At 36.0% G+C, this 23,223-nt stretch overlaps 1 protein-coding gene across 1 annotated transcript; it reads left to right on the plus strand.

Moving 5' to 3' along the window:
- The first annotated feature begins 44 nt into the window (after positions 1–44).
- Positions 45–20,198, plus strand: CRNKL1 (crooked neck pre-mRNA splicing factor 1). The gene is made up of 14 exons (XM_074209350.1): positions 45–235; positions 1,595–1,747; positions 2,963–3,054; positions 3,273–3,431; positions 3,706–3,872; positions 4,805–4,983; positions 5,881–6,051; positions 9,762–9,953; positions 10,687–10,746; positions 16,034–16,114; positions 17,324–17,563; positions 17,982–18,083; positions 19,209–19,457; positions 19,852–20,198. Exons 1-14 carry the CDS (start codon positions 185–187, stop codon positions 20,017–20,019), a joined length of 2,064 nt encoding a protein of 687 aa, XP_074065451.1. The 5' UTR covers positions 45–184; the 3' UTR covers positions 20,020–20,198.
- The last annotated feature ends 3,025 nt before the right edge of the window (positions 20,199–23,223 follow it).

Here is a 23,223-nt window from a genome sequence, read left to right on the forward strand (position 1 = left end):
GTTGACTAAGGGGAAGTCGCTAAGGGGTGAAGGGTCAAGCCTCGATGACGACAGTTCCGGTTCCGGGTTCCGGTTTGGATTTGCAGGCTTGGTTGTTTTTCCTGTGGGCGCTCGAAGAGTTGGGGCAGCTTCGGGCAGTCTTGGGGCTGGTTCTGAAGGGGTCGCGGGCCTAAGCCACGCAAACATGGCAGCCTCCACCGCAGCCGGAAAGCAGCGGATCCCCAAAGTGGCGAAGGTAGGGGGGGCCCACGGGGCCGTCTGCGAAGGACGAGGCGGGGGAGACGGAGAGAAAGCTCCCCAGTCCTGTGGTAGAGGCGTTAAGAAAGCGTCTGTCAACGGGGAACCTTCTAGAAGCGAGCCTGGGGCTAAGTTGAAAGGCCTTTTTGTTTGTTTTTGTTTTTTGTTTTTTAAAAACCAGTAGGAAGTAACACTTACTGAGCAGCGGGAGACTTGGGCTTTTTAAATAATACTCTAAATGTGATCCTCACGTCTCATAAACACAAAGAACCTCCAATTACTAATCTTCTAACGATAGAACTTGCAGACCTGGAAACCCAGTCCATGGGACCCCAGGCTAGGATTTCACAGCTCAAAACCCTGACTTGCTGGGGTCTATTGGCCTTTGCGTGTGTGCAAACCCCAGGAAGTCAGTCCTTGGGCATCAGCAACCCCAATTTTATGAAGTAACGTTGTTTTGGGAGGTAAGTGATACAAACATTAAGCGATATAGGATGGATTTGGGGCCTTAAAGTCTATTTCCATTATGTCCGATAGGTAATCTCCATATTGTACTAAGTCCCTTTCAATTCTTTAAAATCACATATAAAATCACTTGAAGCAAATGCCTCCCATTTGTTGTTGTGCTCCTTGGCGGAGAATTGTATTGCATGGGAATTCTGTATGCAGTCCTTGAGGGGTTTTTGTTGGCAGAAGAGCTAAAAGGTTGGACACCCTTAGCCTGTTTCTTTCTCCCCTCTTTCCCTTTGTTCTTCCTTCCCACTTTACCTTCCTCCCTTCTCAAGAGGCTTCTTTTCTTTCTCACTTGCCCTAATTATGGAGATATCTTTTTCCTCCCAACAAGTTTTTTTTTCTTCTTTTTTGGAAGTGCTCATGCTTGGTCTCTTTGCCTCATATCTCTCTTATCTAACTTTAATGAGGCATTGCCTCACTCAAACTGTGACCTGGGAAAGAACTTTTGAAAGCTCAAGTCTCCCACTACCCCCGGGCTATTGCTAGTTGTCCTGATCCATATTTAGCCACAGGACTCAGCTCTGGAGGAGAAAGTGAGGCTTAGTGACTTCACACAGCACCTCTAGTTTAATTCCTCACTTGCCTGTCTTGGCATCATCTCCCTGATGAGACTGAAGGACAAAAAAAATAACTTTCCCTTAAGACAAAACTAAGGGAGAAGCAGTAAAGCATTATATGTAATTTCATAAAGTGAAAACATAAGTTCCCAAATAAGATACCTTATAATATGATCCAGAAATGTATGTATACATATTTACATATGTTACTTACAGAAATAATTATTTGAAACTTTTTTTGTAGTGGAAAATGAAGACACCAAAAGTAAATCTGTTTCATTTTTAAGGTGAAAAACAAAGCCCCTGCTGAAGTACAGATCACAGCAGAACAGCTTTTAAGAGAAGCTAAAGAAAGAGAGCTTGAGCTTCTTCCACCACCTCCTCAGCAGAAGATCACAGATGAAGAAGAATTAAATGATTATAAACTAAGAAAAAGAAAGGTAAATAAAAAAAACATACTTTTGCCTTCCAGGGGAGTGCTATGAGTTATACAGATTGTTGATTAAGAGAAGTTTCTTATACTTTGTGATTAGAGAGGTTAAAATGGATATTATTAATAGCTGACATAAGATTTACAAACTGCTTTCCTCACAATATGTAGTACAAGAGAAGGGAGAAGGGGACAAATCATTTATTACAATCCAACTAAGGGCCAGGTTCTGAATAAAGCAATTTATAAATATTGTCTCATTTTAATCCTCACAACAGCCTTAAGAGAGAGGTGCTCTTATTCTCCCCTCATTGTTCTATTGTGGAAATTTACAGATTAAGTAACTTACCCAGAGTTATACAACTAGTAATTATCTGAAGTGAAATTTGAACTCGGATCCTTCTGCCTCTAGACCCAACACTCAAATCATTGCCCTGCCTCACTCCTAGTGTTATCATCATGTTACAATGAAGAAATGGAGTTTCTGAAATCTTAAGTGATGTAATTAAGATCACATAGTTAGGACTGATCTTAAAACCAGGGATTTTTCTGGCACTAATGAATTCCAACATTTCATGGCCTTTTAAGGACATTCATTTTGTCACAATTCTCAGCCAACTAGATTTTACCTAAATAAACAAACTCTTCTTGTTCTGTTTTATAACCAGAATTAATTCAGTGCACTAAAGGAATGAGATTATAATAAGAATTTTTTTAATGTTAAGACTTGAAATAAAATAGGTGGCTAGAGAGAGAACATGTTAATTAGAATGAGATACTTGCTCTCCACAAGAGGTTTTGCATACTTTGCTTTCATTAAATGCACAGCAGTTTGTTTGATGTGATTTTAGTAAATGTTAAGGTTTTATGTAATTTCTTATTTTAAATGCTTTTACATAATCATTTTAAATAAAATAAATAATTAAATGTGTGCCTGATAAAATCTGCTTTAACTAAGCATTATTACAGCATATAAGCATTAAGATTTTTAAAACACTGTTAATGATTGTATATATATTCTGTGATTTTTCTTCTTGTTGTCCTTGATGGCATTTGGAATCATAAGGATTTGTTCAAGATATCTATCTTTCATAGGTTCCTTTATCTTCAGAGGTTTTAGAATGTGATTTCTTGAATTACTTTTTTACTAGTCTAAGATTTGAACCAAAATAAATTTCACTTTTAATTGGTTTTATTTGAGTTGATTCTTTTCTCTTTCCACTAGACTTTTGAAGACAACATAAGGAAAAATAGAACTGTGATTAGTAACTGGATAAAATATGCACAATGGGAAGAGAGTCTAAAAGAAATTCAAAGGTAAAATTTAGATGTATAAGAACTTCATTTCATGGGTGATGATGAAAGAAGCTAATGGATTTGAAAATGATTTGAAAACTTTTAGTTGTAGAAGATATTATCCATCTGCACTAGTAAGATGAATATTTCAACCAAGTTATATAAGGTATTTCAGATAGTTACCTGAAATGTAGTTGTCAAATTTTATATACTCTCCCCCTCAAAATGTTACCTTACAGGGCCCGTTCCATATACGAGCGTGCCTTAGATGTTGACTACCGAAATATCACTCTCTGGCTAAAATATGCAGAAATGGAAATGAAGAATCGCCAAGTCAATCATGCCCGAAATATCTGGGATCGAGCCATCACAACTCTTCCCCGGGTCAACCAGTTCTGGTAAAGTTATGACAATATGATTTGTTTTTATGTAGCTTAGTAGATTAGCTACTATACTTTTATACAGAAGAACTCCTTATTGAAACAAATTTTTAACCATCTACTTGGAAGATATTTTAATAGGAGATAGTATTGTTTTATTTATTCTTTTGGACAGTAAAGCCTTTTAAGTCATTGTCTCATTAAAAACATTAATAAAATAAAAAGTCTCCAAGGTTATTTCTTCCTAAATCATTTTGATTTCAGTAATTATCTTGTAATGATTTTGTTACAGGTACAAATACACTTATATGGAGGAGATGTTGGGAAATATTGCTGGAGGACGACAAGTCTTTGAACGCTGGATGGAATGGCAGCCTGAGGAGCAAGCCTGGCATTCCTATATCAACTTTGAACTAAGATATAAAGAGGTGGATCGGGCACGTGGCATTTATGAAAGATATATCCTTTGAAAAATTGTTATTATTATTTGATTATGAAATATATGCTATGTATCTCTTAGACATTAACTTGCACATACTTGGAAGCATTTATTTCCTGGGTAAGCAGTTAAGGATACTGATTAAATATTTACAACCTATATGTTTCTAGAAAGATGGTGCTGTTAAGGCATAGCAAAATTCTGAGAAATTCTTGGTGATATTTTCAAGGCATTAATTTTCTTTCTATTCTTTTTATAATGTGATCATTTATCTTATAATTTACAAAACTTTTTTCTTTAAATAACTCTGTGAAACAGGTAGTAAGTACTATAATAGGGTCACAAAGTCATAAAAATAAAGTGACTTATCCAAGGTCTTTTTTTAAGTGGCAAGGCTAGGATTTGAATGTTCAGTTATAAGATCAGTGCTTTTCCCAATACCATAAGCTGGAAGTTATGCTGCTTTCAACAGAAGACATAGATCCTTTTCAAGTGCTGCTTCCAGTATTCCTTTTCTCAGATCCATATTAGAAAAATCTTATCCATGTTTGTTTAATGAATCCATTCTATCTTTCATTTTTGGTCTTCTTTGTCTATGTTTTAAATTTCATGATCAGTCTGCGTTTTTTTCTCTCTAAAGCAGAAATTCTTAATCTAAACTTAACAAACTTAAAAAAAAAGATTTTGATAATTGTAATTCATTATAAAAGGTTTGCAATGCTTTTCCTTTTAGGCAGGGCATTGAAAAAAATATTTTTCAGAGAAGTCCATAGGCTTTTCCAGACTGCAAAAGCAAAAAAAGGAGGGGCAATCCTTGTCACCAAAAAATCATGCCTTAGGGAATAGTTAAATATTTATGAGTTTTAGTTATTGCATTTTGGTTCTACTGGTCATTAGACTTGCAAAAGTTTCCACTGATATACTGGCTAGCATTTCCTTAATTTCTCTGTACTTGTCCTTGTGCACCCTGATGTTAAGAACTGGATCAAGTATGCTCGCTTTGAAGAAAAACATGGCTACTTTGCTCATGCAAGGAAAGTATATGAAAGAGCTGTTCAGTTCTTTGGAGATGAGCATATGGATGAACATCTCTATGTAGCTTTTGCAAAGTTTGAAGAAAATCAGAAGGAAGTAAGTATATTTGAAATTTCTGTGTATCATGAAGAATGACTTGTATAAAATTTCTGCTTACCTGCATATTAAATAGATGTTCATTTTGTATTATTCTTTTATCTTTTTTAGAAGTAATTATTTTAATAAGGCATGTAGTCAACATTTACACTAAAGAAAGGGGTTTATTTGATGGTAAGAACTAAGGTCTTTGAGGACTGGGTTAGAAAGGGAAGGCTTCCAAGGGGCTATACTTGAACTGGGCCTTTGAATCGAAGACATGGGTACATTTAGAGTAAGCAAAGGTACTGAGTAAGATTGCCTGCTGAAGCATTTAGACTTGGATGGAGAGGGAAGGGGAATAATAGAAAATAAGGCTTGAAGAATAGGTGAATTACAGGAAACGGCCTTGAATATTAGATTAAGAAGTTTGTACATTAGTCCACAGAAAATTGGCAAGTTTTCAGACTTTGAGTGACAGAGAGGTCATTTAATCTGATAGCAAACTTACACTAAAATCCTATTCTGATGACTGGTGATATGGTGGTATTTGTGGCAAAGACTGTGCTGTTAAAACACAAGTTCTTGCTTGTTGGAAGGGCATATGCTTGTCTTCTAAGAATCAGCCAAATAAAACTTAGGGAATTAACAACAGAAGCCTGTTGATCATTTGATCAACAGCAATTCATAATGAATTTCTACTAAGATTTAGAGGCATCAATTAGGTGGATCTGTGTGTGATATTGGTTATGGAAGAAAAGGATCTTGCATCATTACATAATCTTGATCATTTTCAATCCTCTATCTAAATGATACTTTGAAATTAAGTGTCAGGTAAATTTTAAAAGTTATTTTAAATGAAAAGATAAGTTGTTAAAAATATATTAGCATTTTGATTGAAGCTTTTGTTATTTGTAGTTTGAAAGGGTACGAGTGATCTACAAATATGCCTTGGACAGAATTTCGAAGCAGGAAGCCCAAGAACTCTTTAAAAATTACACAATTTTTGAAAAGAAATTTGGTGATAGGCGAGATATTGAAGACATCATTGTAAGCAAACGGAGATTCCAGTATGAACAGGAGGTGAAGGTGAGTGTACCTGTATTAGTAATATCTTCCCTGTTCTTTTCCCCAAGCAGCAGAGTATTATTTAAGGCAGGCGGGAAACTGTTGGGATTAGATTGATTGCCACTTCATGCTGTCTGTTTCAGCTGGGTCTTTGCTACAGCAATGTTACTGATTCTCTTACATAGTCACCTTAGCAACTGTTGAAAACTTCACAGTCATTTAATTCTATCTCATCTAATCAAAAGTTATTTAAGTCCTTTGAAAATGAGCTCTCACAAATTATCTCATCAAAACTTCAAAACCTTCTGTCCCACCTTTCCTTCCCTCTACCTGAAGAATTTCAAAGCTGTACTCCTTGTCAAAGCTAATCTATGATCTTGACCTTATCCCATTATTTCATTCTCTCCCAATTAGTTCCTCCATTAACCTCTCTCTCTCTCTCTCTCTCTCTTCCCAAATTCTTCAATTCCTTGCTATCTGCTGGTTCCTTTCCCTTTGTCTGTAGTCATTGCTTTCAAAAAACAAAGTCTTGAATATGTTGGCCCCGTATGCTGTTTCTTCCCATTTATTGCCAGGCTTTACAAAGATTAATTAACATGCCCTCATTTATTACTCCATTTCCTTACCACCTTTTCATTTCTTAACTCCCTGCAAACTGGTTTCTCTGTGGACTAACTGCTCTATTGAAACTGATTTTTTTTCCCCAGTCACCTCTGATTTCCTTGCCAAAATTAAATCCTGTGGCTTTTTTCTTCATTTGCATCTTCTTTGACCTTCCTCTACCATTTACTCTATTGACAACATCTTCTTTCCTCTATTCAGTTCAATTCAAGGAACATTTACTAAGCATCTGCTGTTTACAGGGAACTGACCTGGATGCTAAAGATAAAGAAACCACAATCAATGAATTGTTCAAGGATGAGTGAGGCTACAAAAATACTTTGGGCCAGTGAAGGGCATTAAGAGATAAACAGAGGAACTTAAATTTTATATTAGCGATATTAGGGAGCAATTGGTTCATAGCATCCTTTATAGCATAAAGGGTGGCATGCTCAGATCTGATGAAATAGTCCCTGCTTTAAGGTTCTATATTTTTTGAGGCGATGCTACATAGATACAAATAGTAATATAAAATAATTGGTGGAGAGCACTAACAACTGCAGGAGATGGCACCCAAGCTGAACTTTGAAAGAGATCAGGGATTCTAGGAGGGTGAAAGCAATAAGGAAGTGTATGCTAGTCACAGGAGTACCTCAAGACTCAGAGGTGGGAAATAGCATATTGAGTTCAGTTAGAAGTAATAGCATGACTTTGACTGGAATCCGATGTGTCTAAGGGAATAAGAGGAAATAAACCTGGAAAGATCTGTAAATACCTCTTTGTGAAGGACTTCAGATTCTGGTTTGAGGAATTTATTTTTATTCTACAAGTTACATGAATGTGATGAGATTTTTTTGAGTAGGGAACTGATGTTGTCAGACCTGTGCTTTAGGAAGATTATTTTATTATGTGTGGAGGATAGTTTAGAGAAGATAAAGACTGGAAACATCAAGACCAGTAAAGATGCAGTTGTCAATCTGTGAAAGTCAGCATTCCCAAAATAGCTCATCATCTTTCCCAAAATACTTTTCTCACTACTGAATTTCCCTGTCTCTCTCAAGGATGTGACTGTCTTCTGGTCTGCCAGGTTTGCAGCCTCCTTGGCTCCCCATTCCACATATCCAATCAGTTGCCACATTTTAGTACTTCTAGCTCATATCCAAACTGTTCTTTCTCTTCACACAACTACCACCTCTTGCCTGCCCTGGCACAATGGCCTCCTAATTGATATCTCTCTGCCTCAGATTTCTCTAATCCAAAGTTCATAGAGCAGTCAAAGGTGTTTTCCTTAAGAACATGTTTGAACATGTCATTCCTTTTGTCAGATTTTAGAGACTTCCTTTTGTCTGTAGGATAAAACATAAACCCCTTTTTAGCTTTTAAAACCCTTTACAACGTGGTCCCAACTTGGCTTTCTGGCTTCATTATACATGACTCCTCTTCTCACACTTTCAACCAAAAAGGACTCTGTTTTTCACACATAGCACTTTATATCCCTTCCTTGGATCCTTCCACTGGCCATTCCCCTTGTCTTATATGTACTCTCTCCTTTTCATAGTATATTCTGTCTTCAAGAGGCAGATCAATTTTACCTGGTACAGAAAGTCTTTCTTTACCTCCCCAACTACTAGTGCCCTCCTATCTGCCTTATATTTACTTTTTTATTTATTTTATAAATTCTGTTCTGATATATTGTATTCTTCAAGGTCCCCCTACAGTGATAGCTAATGAAACCTTCTAAGTTGTATTACAGTTACTGATGTAAATGTTGAGACTTCTTACATCTTTTTGCTGAATGTTATGTTCCCTAAGGGCAAAACTATCTCATTTTTTATCTTTGTATACCAAGCATCTTTTCTAGCATGGTGTTTAGAAAATGTTTATTGAATTTGAATTCAGAATACATTTAAAGTGATTTTTGAAAGTGGGTCCAAAAGAGCTTTTTTTGTATCCTATGATCTTTTGTACTGCATATAATCTCAATCATTCATTCCCATTCAAAGAAGTTTCAGAAACTGGTCCTAGAATAGAAATGTTTTAAGTTTCTTTTTAAATGCCTAAATTGTGATCCCTACCAAAAATGCAGTTACTTCCCCTCCTAATATATTGTAAATAAGTTCAATTTAAATTCAAAAGAATTGGGGCGGCTAGGTGGTGCAGTGGATAAAGCACCAGCCCTGGAGTCAGGAGTACCTGGGTTCAAATCCAGTCTCAGACACTTAATAATTACCTAGCTGTGTGGCCTTGGGCAAGCCACTTAACCCATTTGCCTTGCAAAAGCTGCAAATAAATAAATAAATAAATTCAAAAGAATTTTAATTGCTGTAATCAAAAAACTTAAAAATCTATATTTGTATTAAAAAATTTTGCTTCCTCCAAACTCAAAAACCTGAAACTGTACTTTGTGTAGAGACTTTAAGAATTGACTATTGCATATAGGCTCTGTATCCATTGTTTTTGTTTAACTTTAACAAGGGAAAATTCAATTCTGGAAGGTGAGTGGATGGTATTTTACAAATAACTGATGTAAAAACAAAAAGCACTAATAAAATTTATTAAAGTAATTGATTTCAGGGCATCTAGTGGCACAGTGAATATAGCACTGGTCTTGGAGTCAGGAGGATCTGAATTCAAATCCAGACTCAGGCACAATTAGCTGTGTGACCTTGGGCAAGTCACTTAACCTCATTGCATTAAATAGATAAAATTTAATAAAAAAACCAAAAAGACAAAACAAGGGAGGGGTATAGTTGGCAGTATTTTAAGAAGATCAGAAGAATTTTGTGGACTGAAAGCTCAATATAAGTTTAAAAAGTATACATGGTAGAAACAAAAACAAGCCAATAGTATTTAGCACTGTATTAAGAGAGGTATCCTCCCTGGGAATAAAAAGTCTCTGTGATCTTGGCTGCCTCCTTTAACATTTATTTGTTAAATCTTTCAGGAATTTTCTAAGAAAAAGCAGAATTCTTGAGAAGTGTTCTGTAGACCTTTGGAAGTAGTTATTTTGTAAATTCTCATAATTCTAATCATATTGCTTGGATAACTTGAGAGTCCCTCAGCATTCGCTCCCCTCCTAATGAGGGTAGAATGTAGCTTATGATGGATTCTGGACCTGGTTTTCTTCTTAGGCCAATCCACACAATTATGATGCCTGGTTTGATTATCTGCGATTGGTGGAAAGTGATGCAAAACCAGACACTGTGCGAGAGGTATATGAAAGAGCCATTGCTAACGTGCCACCAATCCAAGAGAAGAGGCACTGGAAGCGCTATATTTACCTCTGGATCAACTATGCACTTTATGAAGAGCTGGAGGCAAAGGTAAAAGAAACAAATCATTGCATGTAGGGTAACTCCCTGTGGTTCACTTTGGACTCTTTCAAACTGGAGAATAAAGCTTTAGATGCCAGGAAGCCCATACTTATAATATATAAGATATAGTAATCTTCAAGTACATGATAATTTCATTTTCATATTTCAAAATCTTCCCATTTTCAGAAGTTTTTCTCTTATGCTGTAGAGTGATGCTGCTTGATATGTAAAATGAATAAACCTAAAGACTTTGTTTAATGAAATATATTTTCTCTTGGGCTTTCATATTAATTTTCATCAAGGTCATAATTAAATCATAAGTTTTTACTTTGAGTGCATATCAGGCGATACATGATATATCCAAGAAAAATTAGTTGGTTAAATTATCTGGGCTGGGGAGGGAGATGGAGGTGGTAGGAATTTGTGTTCTGATGATCTCAGCAAAAAATTATTTGTGTGTGTACATGTACACATGTGTATACTTACATATGCATTTTATTGTTGATCAGAAATACTGAACAGTTTTATTTCTGCTGATAAGGAAAAAAGTTCTTCAAAGAAACTCAGGTAGTTCATTTTATTTTTACCATAAATGAAACGTTTGAATAAATGAGTGTTTTGAAAACATAGGTATCTAAAAATAGTTTAGATTTTGGTTGTATATTTTTAAATTAGACCCACTGCAAAAAAATAAAAAAAGAAAAAAACATTTTTACTAAAAGTTTCTGTTCTTTGTTTATAGGATCCAGAGAGGACCAGACAGGTATATCAAGCTTGTCTGAAACTGATTCCTCATGAAAAGGTATGTTTCTTTCTCCTAAACAGTTTCTTTCCTCTTCCTCTAAGTTTGAGTGTCCTTCAGGGTTCTGTTTTAGGCTTTTACTTCTTTTTCCTCTTGCCAATCTTATTCATTCCTATGACTTCAATTAACCAATGAGTTCCAAATCCATATATTTACTCTTGAACCTCTTCTCTGAGTTCCAGTTTCCCAGTGCCACCACCTATGTCTATTGTAACTTTCTCAAAAACTATAGTGACTTCTCATTGCCACTATATTTAAGTATACTTATTATTAAAGGAATTTTGTAATCTGACTGACCATCTTTTTTGCTCTTGTTTCATATAACTTTCCATCATTCTGTGTTCAAGCTAATCTTTATACTGCTGCATCCTGGTATTGACCTATCCTCTCTTGCCTTTGCTCATTTTCACTTGCTTCTTTCCATTTTGAATGGAGTTCCTCTACATCATTGATTTTGGAATTCTTTCCTTTCCTTTCAAGGATTAGATCAGGTGCTACATCCTCCATGAAATAACCTCTGAATCTTTTCAAATTTTTCATGACACTCTGACCTGCCCTACACAATCATTATATTCTAATTTACGTCAACACCATCTAATTGTATGTGATTTATACTTCCAGCTAAATTGTCAGTTAGCACTTTCAGAGTAAAGTCTGTACTATTTTTCTCCTTTGTTATCTACTACTTCTAAGTGCCTTGTGCAGTTTAAGTGCTTAATAGATGTTGAACTGAACTGTATAAATTCCAAAGTGGTTAAGAAAATCTATCTCTGAGAAATATAGTTCCTCCTTTTGTGTATCTTATTAATTGTTAAAGATATAGCACAGTTGTAGGCAGAGTGGTGGTTTCAGAGCAGTAGACATAGACCTTGTTCTCCAGGAGCTCACATACTCAATTAGGGAAAATAAGACAGCCCCATGTAAAAAAAGTTCATAATTTCACTAGGATGTATCTGGTATTTACCAATGATTTTTATTGGGACTTAGCACTCTAGGAGGTGAGGGGAAGTACTGTGGGCAGGATTAGTCAAAGAAATAAACACAGGCATGAGCTGGACATTGGAGGAAAGGCACAAGAGAGAAATCAGTCCAGAGAGGAGGTTACTGAATGAACAAAGCCACGTTTAAGGAAATATTTATTGAGCAAATCAGTGTTATCTCACTGCATTTGGCTATGAAACTGTTTCCATTTCATCTCAGCCCAAAGACTGAATAATAATTATTATTGTAAATGATCAATGTAAAACAATGCTTTCTCCTTAAAGTGACTAGGTTTCTTTGTTGGTCAGTGCATTTTACCCATTTTTGTTGTTATCAGAGAGCAGATTAGCTAAATTTGGAAAAGTTCATCACTAGGTTAACTACTTTATAGCTATAATCCCTTCATTGGGCACCCTGTGAACTTTGTAGCCTTTTGACACTGTTGATCACTCTTTTCTGGTTCCTCATTCATGTCATGTCCACTAACCCTAGGTGTCTCCCAAGGCTCTGTCCTGGGCCCCCTTCTCCTATTTACTTGGCAGATAGGTCCATATCATCTTCATGAAAGTGATTTCCAATTCCATATATCCAGCTCTAACTTAGATTCTGAGCTCCAGTCTTGAATTGTCTTTTGAACGTATCAAACAATGAACAGTGAGCATCAATGTGCCCTAAACCAAACTCATTCTTTACCATTAAATGCTCTTGCCTTGGGGGGGGGGGGGGGGGCAAGATGGCGGCAGAAGAGCCTCTCTTACGTGTGCTCTCCAAAATATTTCAAAAATCTTAAAATTATGACTCGAGAGATAGAACTCACAGATCCAGTGAGGCAATTCTCCAGCCCATGGAAAACATGGAAAAACTCTGTTCCATGGGGTTAGAGGGGTGGCCCCCACCAGATTGAAGGAACAGCCTCAGGGCACCTGGGAATGCCAGCTCCCAGCAACAGAAGCAGTTTCCTGACCTGTACCCCAGGGAGCACCAAGCACAACTTGGAAGATCAGCAGGGAAACCTTTGCCAGAGTAAGTACGAAGCCGTGGCCCTCAGTGCAGCCCTGGCATTTTGTGAAGCCCAGGCTCTCAGCAGGGTCATAGCACTCAGCACAGCTTTGGCAGCTCAGATCCAGGAAATGGAAGCAGGTCTGAGGAGTTGCCCAGCAGGAGCCTCTAGGCAGCTGCACCCTGAGTGCTCAGCCCACTGAAGGGAGACATCTGTCTGTCCTCTTTTCCTGGAACAGGACTATAGCGTGGCAGAGGGGTCCTTGTAGTCCTTCACAGACCAGGAGAGCAGTCAGAGCCTCACATACTGAAGTCCTTGTGGGGGGTGTTCCAATAATACTCCAAAGCTCAGGAAACACCCCAAAACCAGGCACAGGCTGGGGAATGAGCAAAACAGAGAAAAAAGAGGAACACCATGAAAAATACATTGTCTATGATCCCAAGAAGAATCAAAATACTCGATCTGAAGATGAGGAAGTACAAGCTTCTGCACCTAAAGACTCCAGGAAAAACAGAAATTGGGCTCAGGCTATGACAGCTCAAAAAAGACTTTGAAAATCAAGTAAGGGAGATAGAAGAAAAATTGGGAAAAGAAATGACAGATTCAGGAAAAACATGAAAAAGAAGCCAGCAGCTTAGTCAAGGAGATCCAAAATAATGCTGAAGAAAATAACATATTAAAACCCAGCATAGGTCAAATGGATAAAACAGTTCAAAAAGTTATTGAAGAGAAGAATGCTTTAAAAAAAAGCAGAATTGGCCAGATGGAAAAGGAGATAAGAAAGCTCTCTGAGGAAAACAAATCCTTTAGATATAGAATGGAATTAAAGGAAGCTGTTGACTTTACAAGAAGTCAAGACACAGTACTTCAACACCAAAGGAATGAAAAATTAGAAGAAAATGTGAAACTTCTCATTGAAAAAAAACAACTGATCTGGAAGACAGATTCAGGAAAGATAATGTAAAAATTGTTGGGATACCTGAAAGTCGTGATCAGGAAAAGAGCTTTGGCCTCATTTTTAAAGAATTCCTACAGGAAAATCTCCCAGTTATCCTAGAAGCAGAGGGCAAAATAGGAATTGAGAGAATCCACCGATCTCCCCTAGAGAGAGATCCAAAAAAACAACCCCCAGGAATATTATAGCCAAGTTCCAGAACTCCCAAATCAAAAAGAAAATATTACAAGCCGCCAGAAGAACACACTTCAAATATTGTGGAGCTGCAGTCAGGTTCACACAGGACTTAGCAGCATCTACATTAAGGGCTTGTAATGTAATATTCTGGAAGGCAAAAGCTCAGAATGCAACCGAGAATCAACTACCCAGCAAAACTGAACATCCTCTTCTGGGGAAAAGATGGACTTTCAATGAACTGGGGGAATTTCAATCATTCCTGTTGAAACAACCAGAGCTGAACAGAAAGTTTGATCTTCAAATACAGGACTCAGGTGAAGCACAGAGAGTAGAGGAGAAGGGTAAAATATGAGGGACTTGATGATGAGGATGATGATCTATATGTATTCCTGCATAGAAAATGATACTGATAGCTCATATGAAACTTCTCATTTAATAGAGCAGGTAGAAGGATTTTTTATAGATGAAGCACAGGATAGAGCTGAATATGAAGATATACTGTAAATATGGATTCAATGACTAAAAGGGAAATATAGGAGTAAGAGAAAGGAGAGGTGGAATAGGCTAAGATATTTCATATGATAAGTTTTTTTTATTGCAATGAGCTATTGCAATGATATGGAAGTGGGGAAGGCGAGGGGGAATGAGGAACCTTCCCTCTCAGAGGTGGCTAGGAGAGGAAACAGCATTTATATACTCAATGGGGTATAGACATCTAGAGTAAGAAGAAGAGTAAGGGGGACAGGAGGAAGGGGTGGATTTGAGTGATGGGGGAGAGTGGTCAGATATACACATTTTCTTTTTTTTTTGAAAGGGGCTGGGATTAGATGGCCTGTCCCGGACCACAGGGCCGGTTGGTTGCTGGTCCTTAGAGGTGGTATGTGGGCTCGAGGCCTCTTGGCCCCAGGGCCAGTGATTAGTCTGCTGCTCCACTCAGCTACTCTACAGCACATTTAAGAAGAGGGACATATTGAAAGGAGAGAGAGAGAATATAGTGTATGGTAGTGGTGAAGTATGAATGGAGGGAGTTGCGATCAGCAATGGGAATGTTGGAAAGATATGGAAGTAGCTTTTGTGATGGACTTGCAAAGAATGTGATCATCTGCTACAGCTGGTGGTTTTGGAACAGACTGAAACGCATTTTTTATTTTTATTTATTTTATTTTTATTTACTTTTTCTCTATTGCTCATGATGTTCTATATTTGGGGGGGTATTACGTTTACTCTTAAACAAGAATATTTTAGTAATGTGTAAATAAAAAAATAAAAAATTTAAAAAACGTTCGTTTTCCAACTTCCCTCTCATTATCAAAGGCATCATCATCACCCCAATCAACTTAGACTTATCACCTCAGTGTCATCCTAGACTCCTCTCTTACACTCATTCCATTATCCAATTAGTTGCCAAGTTTTGTCCTTTCTACCTTCATAGCCTCTCACTTCTGTCTCTCCTCTCCACTCACATACCTACCTGGTATAGCCTTTCATTAACTCACAACTGCTCTTCGGTCTCTTGGCTTCAACTCTGGCCTTCCAAGTGTATCCTCACCTGCCAAAGTTCTTTTCCTAAAGCACAGTCTACTCTGACCACCTTATTCAGTAAATGACAGTGACTGCTTTTTACCTCCAGGCGCAAATATAGAATTTTCTGTTAGGCATTTTCAGGTGCTTTACAATCATTTCCTTCTTTTCTTTCAAATTTTACTCTCTTATCTCTCTTGCCTTCTTGTTGGTCTTCCTAGGACTCTCCATACTCACCACTTCCTCTTGACTTTCTTCAAGACTCAGCTAGTCCCACCTTCAGAAGACCTTTTCTCTGAGATCACAGTCTTGTCGACTTAGTGTATCTTGTATTACCATCCCTATAGGCCTGTTGTCTCTTTCTGTAAATTTTAAACTCCTTGAGGCCAAGGCATTGTGCCTTTGCCTTCTTTGTCTTCCGAGTGCTGCCCACCTAGTGTTAACGGACTCATTGAGGAGGGATTCAGTAAGAATCTATACGTGGAGTACCCCATTGATGGAATTAAGAGAACTTGGTAGTGTTAATGTAGTAAATACTGCACACCATATCCTAGTGCTTTTGATTATCACTATCATTAGCTGCACAAGAGGAACAGTGGCCTTTTAATTCAAGATCCTTTAAGTTAGAAGATTTTTGTGCTTTTCTTTTTCAGTTTACATTTGCCAAAATATGGCTACTATATGCCCAGTTTGAAATAAGACAGAAAAATCTACCATTTGCCAGAAGAGCTTTGGTAAGTTAAGAGGACATCATGAAACATGAAAGATTTGTTATGCACTGATCAAACTAATTTTTATACTGACCACAAATTATCCAGAAAACCAGAGAGTAAAGTTTTATCCTTGATATTTGGATAAAATTAATATTGCCTGTCATTCTGTCTGCTAACACAAATGTGTCATCTATTTCAACTGAAAAAAAATTAATTTCTAACCAGATTATAATTACTAAAAATCATTTGTCCCTTAGTATGTATTTAATTTTCTGATTCTATCAATGTAGTTTACTTTGCAGTATTGCAAGGATATCTTCCCTGCCAAAAGGCTACTGCTTTTTTCTTTATTAGGATTAGCTTCTCTAATGAACTATTTGAAAACTACTTTTATAGTCTCCTAATTTAAAAAAAAGTATTTTCTGCATTTAATTTTCATTTATAGAAAACTGTACATCAGATATCAATTTACTGATAAAAGCAAGAAAATAATTAGACTTTGTAAGTTAGAAGAACTGCATTCAGATTCAGGCTTTCCTCCTAACTCTGTGACCTTGAATAATATTGGACTCCAGTTTCTTGTTGAATTCTAATGATCTTACGAAAATTGCTTCCTTCTTTGTGTCTGTCTTTGGTTTTTTGCAAGGCAATGGGGTTAAATGGCTTGCCCAAAGCCACACAGCTAGGTAATTAATAAGTGGTTGAGGCCGGATTTGAACTCAGGTAGTCCTGACTCCAGGGTGGTGCTCTATCCACTACACCACGTAGTTGCTCCAAATAGTAAACTTTTTATAATTGTAGTGAGGTTCAGTTACGATATGTTTTGGAACTCACTTATACGCCATGTTATAATGATACAGTTAAATAGAAGTTTGGAATAAAATATTTACCTGTTAATTCCTTACCCAATTTTATCTTATTTCTGAAATTTTAAAAGTTCACCACATGAAAAGAATGATAACTTACAGCAAAAATTACCAAGTTAGCTAGGAAAGAATTAAGGATTCAACAGAATTAAACCATTTTATATCCAAAAGAATCTGACCTTTTCTTGGAGTACTTAAACCTGCTATCAGAAACTAGTTGATAAGGTTTTTATGCCATGGGACAATAGATTATGAATAGCACATTTCATCCAGAATCATCCCTAGGACACACACACACAGGCCATTGTTATGCAACAGCAAGAGAATTGAAGGAGTCATGGTATTTTTTTTTATTATTTTATAGGGAACCTCTATTGGCAAGTGTCCCAAAAACAAATTGTTTAAAGTCTACATTGAATTGGAGTTGCAGCTTCGAGAATTTGATCGGTGCCGGAAGCTTTATGAAAAGTTCCTAGAATTTGCACCAGAAAATTGCACGTCATGGATCAAATTTGCTGAGTTAGAGACAATTCTTGGAGATATTGAGAGAGCTCGGGCAATATATGAGTTGGCTATTAGCCAGCCACGTTTAGACATGCCAGAGGTAAAGTACTTAAATTTTAATTTTATTTTGGGCATTTTTTAGTATTACTTCTAATAATGTTATTGATAATTCAAATGTATATATATTCTGGAGCAAAAGTGAAATCTAACTAAATAGTTTCACTATTTTTCCAGAACTCTACTATTCTGGGGGATTCAGATAAAAGATGATAAAAAACATTTTAAAAGTATTTACATTCTCCTGACAGAAAGGTTCTGTTTCTTCAAGTCAGAAGGGGGAAAATATATAAACATTTAGCTTATATGAGCAAATTCTAAGAGATGTACAAATGACTCTCCAGATTTGTCAGTTGTACTTTTATCAAGCTAAGATATGTTAGTAAAAAATGTGTCTAGCTGAAATATATATTAGATTTTTTTTAAGTTTAAATACTGAGATATTTAGTTATTTTATTTAGGTGCTTTGGAAATCCTACATTGATTTTGAAATTGAACAAGAAGAATCTGAAAAAACAAGAAATCTGTACAGGAAATTGCTTCAACGAACACAGCATGTTAAGGTATATGCATGTTTTTCATAATTACTGTTCATTTCTTTGCTTGCCAAGCCTTTAAGTTAGAAATTTTAATCTTTTATTTGAAAGTTTTGCCAGAATGTTTTTAAAGAGAGTGGGAATTGTCTAAATGCCTTTGAAATTTTAACTTTATCAAGTAGATTGTTGAGACTATGAAAAATAACATTGAGCTGAAACTTAGAAAAAGTCATCACAGGCTTTTTTAAGGTTGGAGAATAGAAAAGTGTTACCAGAGTATTACTGAATCAGTTCATTGAGTTCATGTTTCTTCCCCTGCTTCTCTTCATCTATAATTCTTAATTGGGTCCTTAAAGCTATTTCTGTGTTTTTAATTTTCTGAAAACTGTCTTGTTGCCATTTTGGGGAAGATATAAGAAGCTATTTCTTCTTGTTTAACGTCTTACTCCTCCTCCATCTTCTTTCTTCCTTTTTTTTTGATTTTTGTAAGGCATTGGGGTTAAGTGACTTTCCCAAGGTTACATAGCTAGTAATTATTAAATGTCCGAGACCAGATTTGAACTCAAGTCTTCTGATTCCATGGCCAGTACTTTATCCACTGTGCCACTTAGCTGCCCCACCCCCTCCATCTTTTTTAGCAATTACTTAACATTATTTGACATGTTGACTTGTTATAACACATTTTATAAAAAATGATTTCAATTAACAGGTTTTTCATTTCTTTTCCTCTCATTTTTTCTTCTCATCGAAAAAAGGGAAAAAAAACAAGGAAATAAAACTTTTTAAAAAATAAATACACATAATCAAGCAAACCAATTCTCACACTGGCCATGTCCAAAAATGTATCTTTTGGATTTTTGAGTATTATCATCTCTCTGTCAAGACAGGGGTAGCAACAACATTGCGATGATAAACAACTTTGAAAAGACTTAAAAACACTAATGACATTTATATTAATACTTACATTAATTGACCTTTTGGGGTTACTACTATAGGGCTCTTGTCACTTTATCATTTCTACTACTAAATATGAAAATGATTTGTTCCCAGTGGAACTGAAAATTAAGCAGGAGGTATATTTTTTCAGCATGGAATTTTGTTTTCAATGACTGGTTGTCTACCTAATTTGATTCCATAATAACTTCTTCCTAGGTATGGATTAGTTTTGCTCAATTTGAACTGTCTGCAGGCAATGTAGACAGTTTATCTAAATGCAGACAAATTTATGAAGAAGCCAACAAAACTATGAGAAACTGTGAAGAGAAGGAAGAAAGACTCATGTTATTAGAATCCTGGCGAAACTTTGAAGATGAATTTGGAACTGAATCTCATAAGGAGAGAGTAGAAAAACTCATGCCAGAGAAAGTAAAGAAGAGAAGAAAAGTTCAAGCAGAAGATGGGGTAAGATTTATAAATCTAGGACTGCTTGGTGTAAAAAAAATTGATGTGGCCATACCTTTGGATTTATCTCCAAGATTATTGGTTTAAGTACAGGCAAAAATTTTAAAATAGATCTGCATACAATATGCACTTAATAAGTGCTTTTTAAATTGAATATTGGACTTAGATTGTGATATTTTGGATTTTTGGTAAACTTAATTCTCATATGCTTAGAATTTTTTGTTTTGTGTTACTTTATAAACCAGATTATCTCCCAAATTTCTGACAGTATATTCTAGCAAAGTCATTTTGACCAAAAAATTAGACTAGGATTGTGCATTGCAAAAGTATTCCAATTAAAGTGGCTGAAAGATATTTAAGGTATATCTGTTTCATTTTGTTTTCCTCTCTTCAGTCTGATGCTGGCTGGGAAGAGTACTACGATTATATCTTTCCAGAAGATGCTGCCAACCAGCCCAATCTCAAACTGCTGGCGATGGCCAAACTTTGGAAGAAACAACAGCAAGAAAAGGATGCTGCAGAGCAAGACCCAGACAAAGATGTGGATGAGAGTGAATCTTGACTTTCTGTGTTGTTGCATTTTTGTTATTTTTATAAATTTCTACTCTACAATTATTGTGACTTAGGTTCAGTATTTTTTATCAGTGGTGAAAGTTGTACCTTTTGCTATGCCCTTAAATATTGCTGAGTTAGCATAGAGAAGATTGTAAATAAAAGACATAGAATTTCTTCTTTATAACAAATTTCTTTTGTGGATAATAGTCTTTCAAAATACAGAATTTTTTAACTGAGATTGGACTGATTAAATAACTACATATTCACAAGAAAATTTTCAAACATTCATCTTGTCAAGTAGGCTTTCATTTTTCTTTACTCTTTCTTGTTAAAGAACTAGTGTGTCATTTTTAATATGTAAAATGTGGCTACATCTTGATTTTTATACATGTACAATTCCTTATGAGAAATTGTTGCTTGTATTCAGGTGAATATAAACATTGAATGCTTATAAACATTTGTAAAAACAGTCCAGCTTCTGTTGAACTCTTTTTAGAGGTAGTATGACATAGTGGCTAGACTGGAGTTTGAATTAAGAAGGCCTCAGTGTGAATGCCTACAAATTATATAATACTAAGAAAAATCATTTGACCTTCAATGCCTCACTTTCCATAGTGGTCAGTGCTGAATTTAAACAAATGAAAAGAAGATGAAAATATTTTTTCCTAGGTCCTAAAAATGCCATTTTTAAATGTATATGAACCTTTAGAGAAAGCCAAAGAGCTCAATTTAAAATCAGAAAGCTTGAGTTCCGATCTCTCAGTCAAGTTATTTTACTTCATCAAGGAAACAATAATACATATAAAAACTTTGCAGATCTTAAAGCCCTACACTGGTGTTGGCTTTTAAAGGTAATACATATTAAAGAATGCTGGAATTAACATTATTGTAAGTTCAAAATATCAACAGAGGTTGAGATCTATCCAATACTGCTATAAGTTTGCATTTATATCAGTTGTGGAATATTGCCTAAGCACTACATACAAAAACAAAGGGCAGAATTGACCAAATTAGTCCTTTCTCTAAGAAACTTTGTGACTTAATGGAGAGATAAAATGTAGAACACCTAATATAGGTAGAGTAGATGGAAGGCCGCATGGGCAGCCTCTACCAGAAGATGGGGTTTGAATGGAGTTTTAAAAGAAGTGAGTGATGTCAATAGGCAGAGATGAGAAAGGGAGCCTTCCAGGCATTAAGGATAGGGCAAAGATGAGAGAAGGAGCATCATGTGTCCTGTGTTCCAGGAACAAACAGCAATTTTCTCATAAAGCTTGGAGGTAAGTAGTGATATTTTAGTGATACCAGGTGCTGAAATAATTCAAAAGGGTGGAATTTTTGTTGATCTTTTTGTAAAAGATCTGTAGTTAACCCAATAACCTCTATCCTCAAATCCTATCACCAACTCTGGTCACATAATAATTTAATAATTGAGGAGGGAGTAAAGCTCACCTGGCACCAAATCCAATATTCTAAACACTCAGATATGATTTACATTAAATAATACCTAGCATTTAAAGGTTGCAAGGCACTTTACAACATAATCATTTTATCCTCATGACAGATCTGGGAGATAAAGAAATGGAGGTGAGATTAAATAACCAGTACTGAGGTCAGAGAGCTATAAAGAAGCTAGATTTCAATTTGTCTTCCTCACTTTCCATCTAGTGTTTAGTTGGTGGAATGAAATCTTAACCCAGCAATGTGAACTTTTTAAAATGAGATATCCAACATCTACCAACATAAGAATATGAAGATAGAGGTTATTGGTTTGAACCACAGCCAGTATTGCTGTTTTTCAGTTCAAGACCTGCATATTACATCACTAAGAAAAAAAATATTAAAGTTTAAGAAAATTTTATATGGAGCTTGAGGATGATATATATAAATGTGTATACACACACACACACACTATATAATCAGACAAGTCACTTGTGTCTCATGACACTTGTTTTGGTGAGACAACTGGCGGATTTGAACTCAGTTCCTTACTCCAGAGCCAGTGCTCTACTGCACCATCTAGCTACCCTGTATCACACTCTTAAAAGACTAGGACTCATGAGTTATAGATGAAGTTAGTGAAGGTCATTTCCATACCCAGCAATTCACAATAATGAAGATTTTTTTTTTTGCAAGGCAATGGTGTTAAGTGGCTTGCCCAAGGCCACACAGCTAGGTAATTATTAAGTATCTGAAGCCAGATTTGAACTCGGGTATTCCTGACTCCAGGGCTGGTGCTCTATCCATTGCACCACCTAGCTACCCTAATTCACACTAATGAAATCAAAAACCATCCCTTACCAAAACTGCTATCTTGTTCAAGGACAGGAATGTTTTATCTTTACTTTCCCTAGTACCTGGAATAGTAGGTATATAGTGTCTTAATGCATAATTATTGACTTGAGACATTCTGTGATCTAAAAAGCATTATTGAATGACATCAGAAAGGCTGTATGACCTTGGGCAAGTCATACAACTCCTCTGAGCCTTTAGAAAAATAAGGAAAATATTTTCACTAATTCACAGAATTGTTGTGGAGTTGCTAAGTGGTTCAGCAGATAAGAGTGCTAGGCCTGGATTCCAGAGTTCAAATCTAGCCTCAGAAACTTACTAGCTGTATGACCCTGCCTAAGTCACTGTTTGCCCCCATGATAAACGAGAAGGAAATGACAAACTATTGCCAAGAAAACTCCAAATGAGTCATAAAGTCAGGTGGACTAAACCACAAGCAACAAAAGCAGAATTATTCTATTAGATGATGAGTGTAAAGTAAGCATTGTTAGTGGAATCAAAATGGCTTTCTCCATATGGAAGTGAAATAACAAATTCAGGACCCTTCAAAAACATTTCAGTTTAGGTATGAATAAACTAAATTTCAGGCTCTGGATTTTAGAAAAATAGAATATTTATCAAAGTAATTTGATTATAAGGATTTCTTCTTGCCATTTTAATTTTATTTAACCATTTTGGCTATACAGCTAAGTAATACACAAAGTTCTGTAATATGGATTTTGACTTTCAGTAGGGAAAAATTTCTCTAAAAGTATATAAATGGTTTTTGTAAAGAACATTTATCTTTGATGTTTCTAAGTTATGTGTTAACATGTTTTATACATATATATATGTACACGTGCATGCATACACACCCCACACGTGTTTCAAGATGACCCAAGATTAAATAAACCACATATTATGATGCTGAAAACCCACTGGA

The sequence above is a fragment of the Macrotis lagotis genome, chromosome 1 (assembly GCF_037893015.1).
Source record: "Macrotis lagotis isolate mMagLag1 chromosome 1, bilby.v1.9.chrom.fasta, whole genome shotgun sequence".
NCBI classification, from domain to species: Eukaryota; Metazoa; Chordata; class Mammalia; order Peramelemorphia; family Peramelidae; genus Macrotis; species Macrotis lagotis.

What these genes read in the sequence shown, in the direction of transcription:
- CRNKL1 (XM_074209350.1), top strand. Translation starts at nt 185, where the DNA reads ATGGCAGCCTCCACCGCAGCCGGAAAGCAGCGGATCCCCAAAGTGGCG. An exon ending in AGTATGAACAGGAGGTGAAG is followed by an intron (nt 6,052 to 9,761) that starts GTGAGTGTACCT and finishes TTTTCTTCTTAG; the next exon opens with GCCAATCCACACAATTATGA. An exon ending in AAGTTCAAGCAGAAGATGGG is followed by an intron (nt 19,458 to 19,851) that starts GTAAGATTTATA and finishes TCCTCTCTTCAG; the next exon opens with TCTGATGCTGGCTGGGAAGA.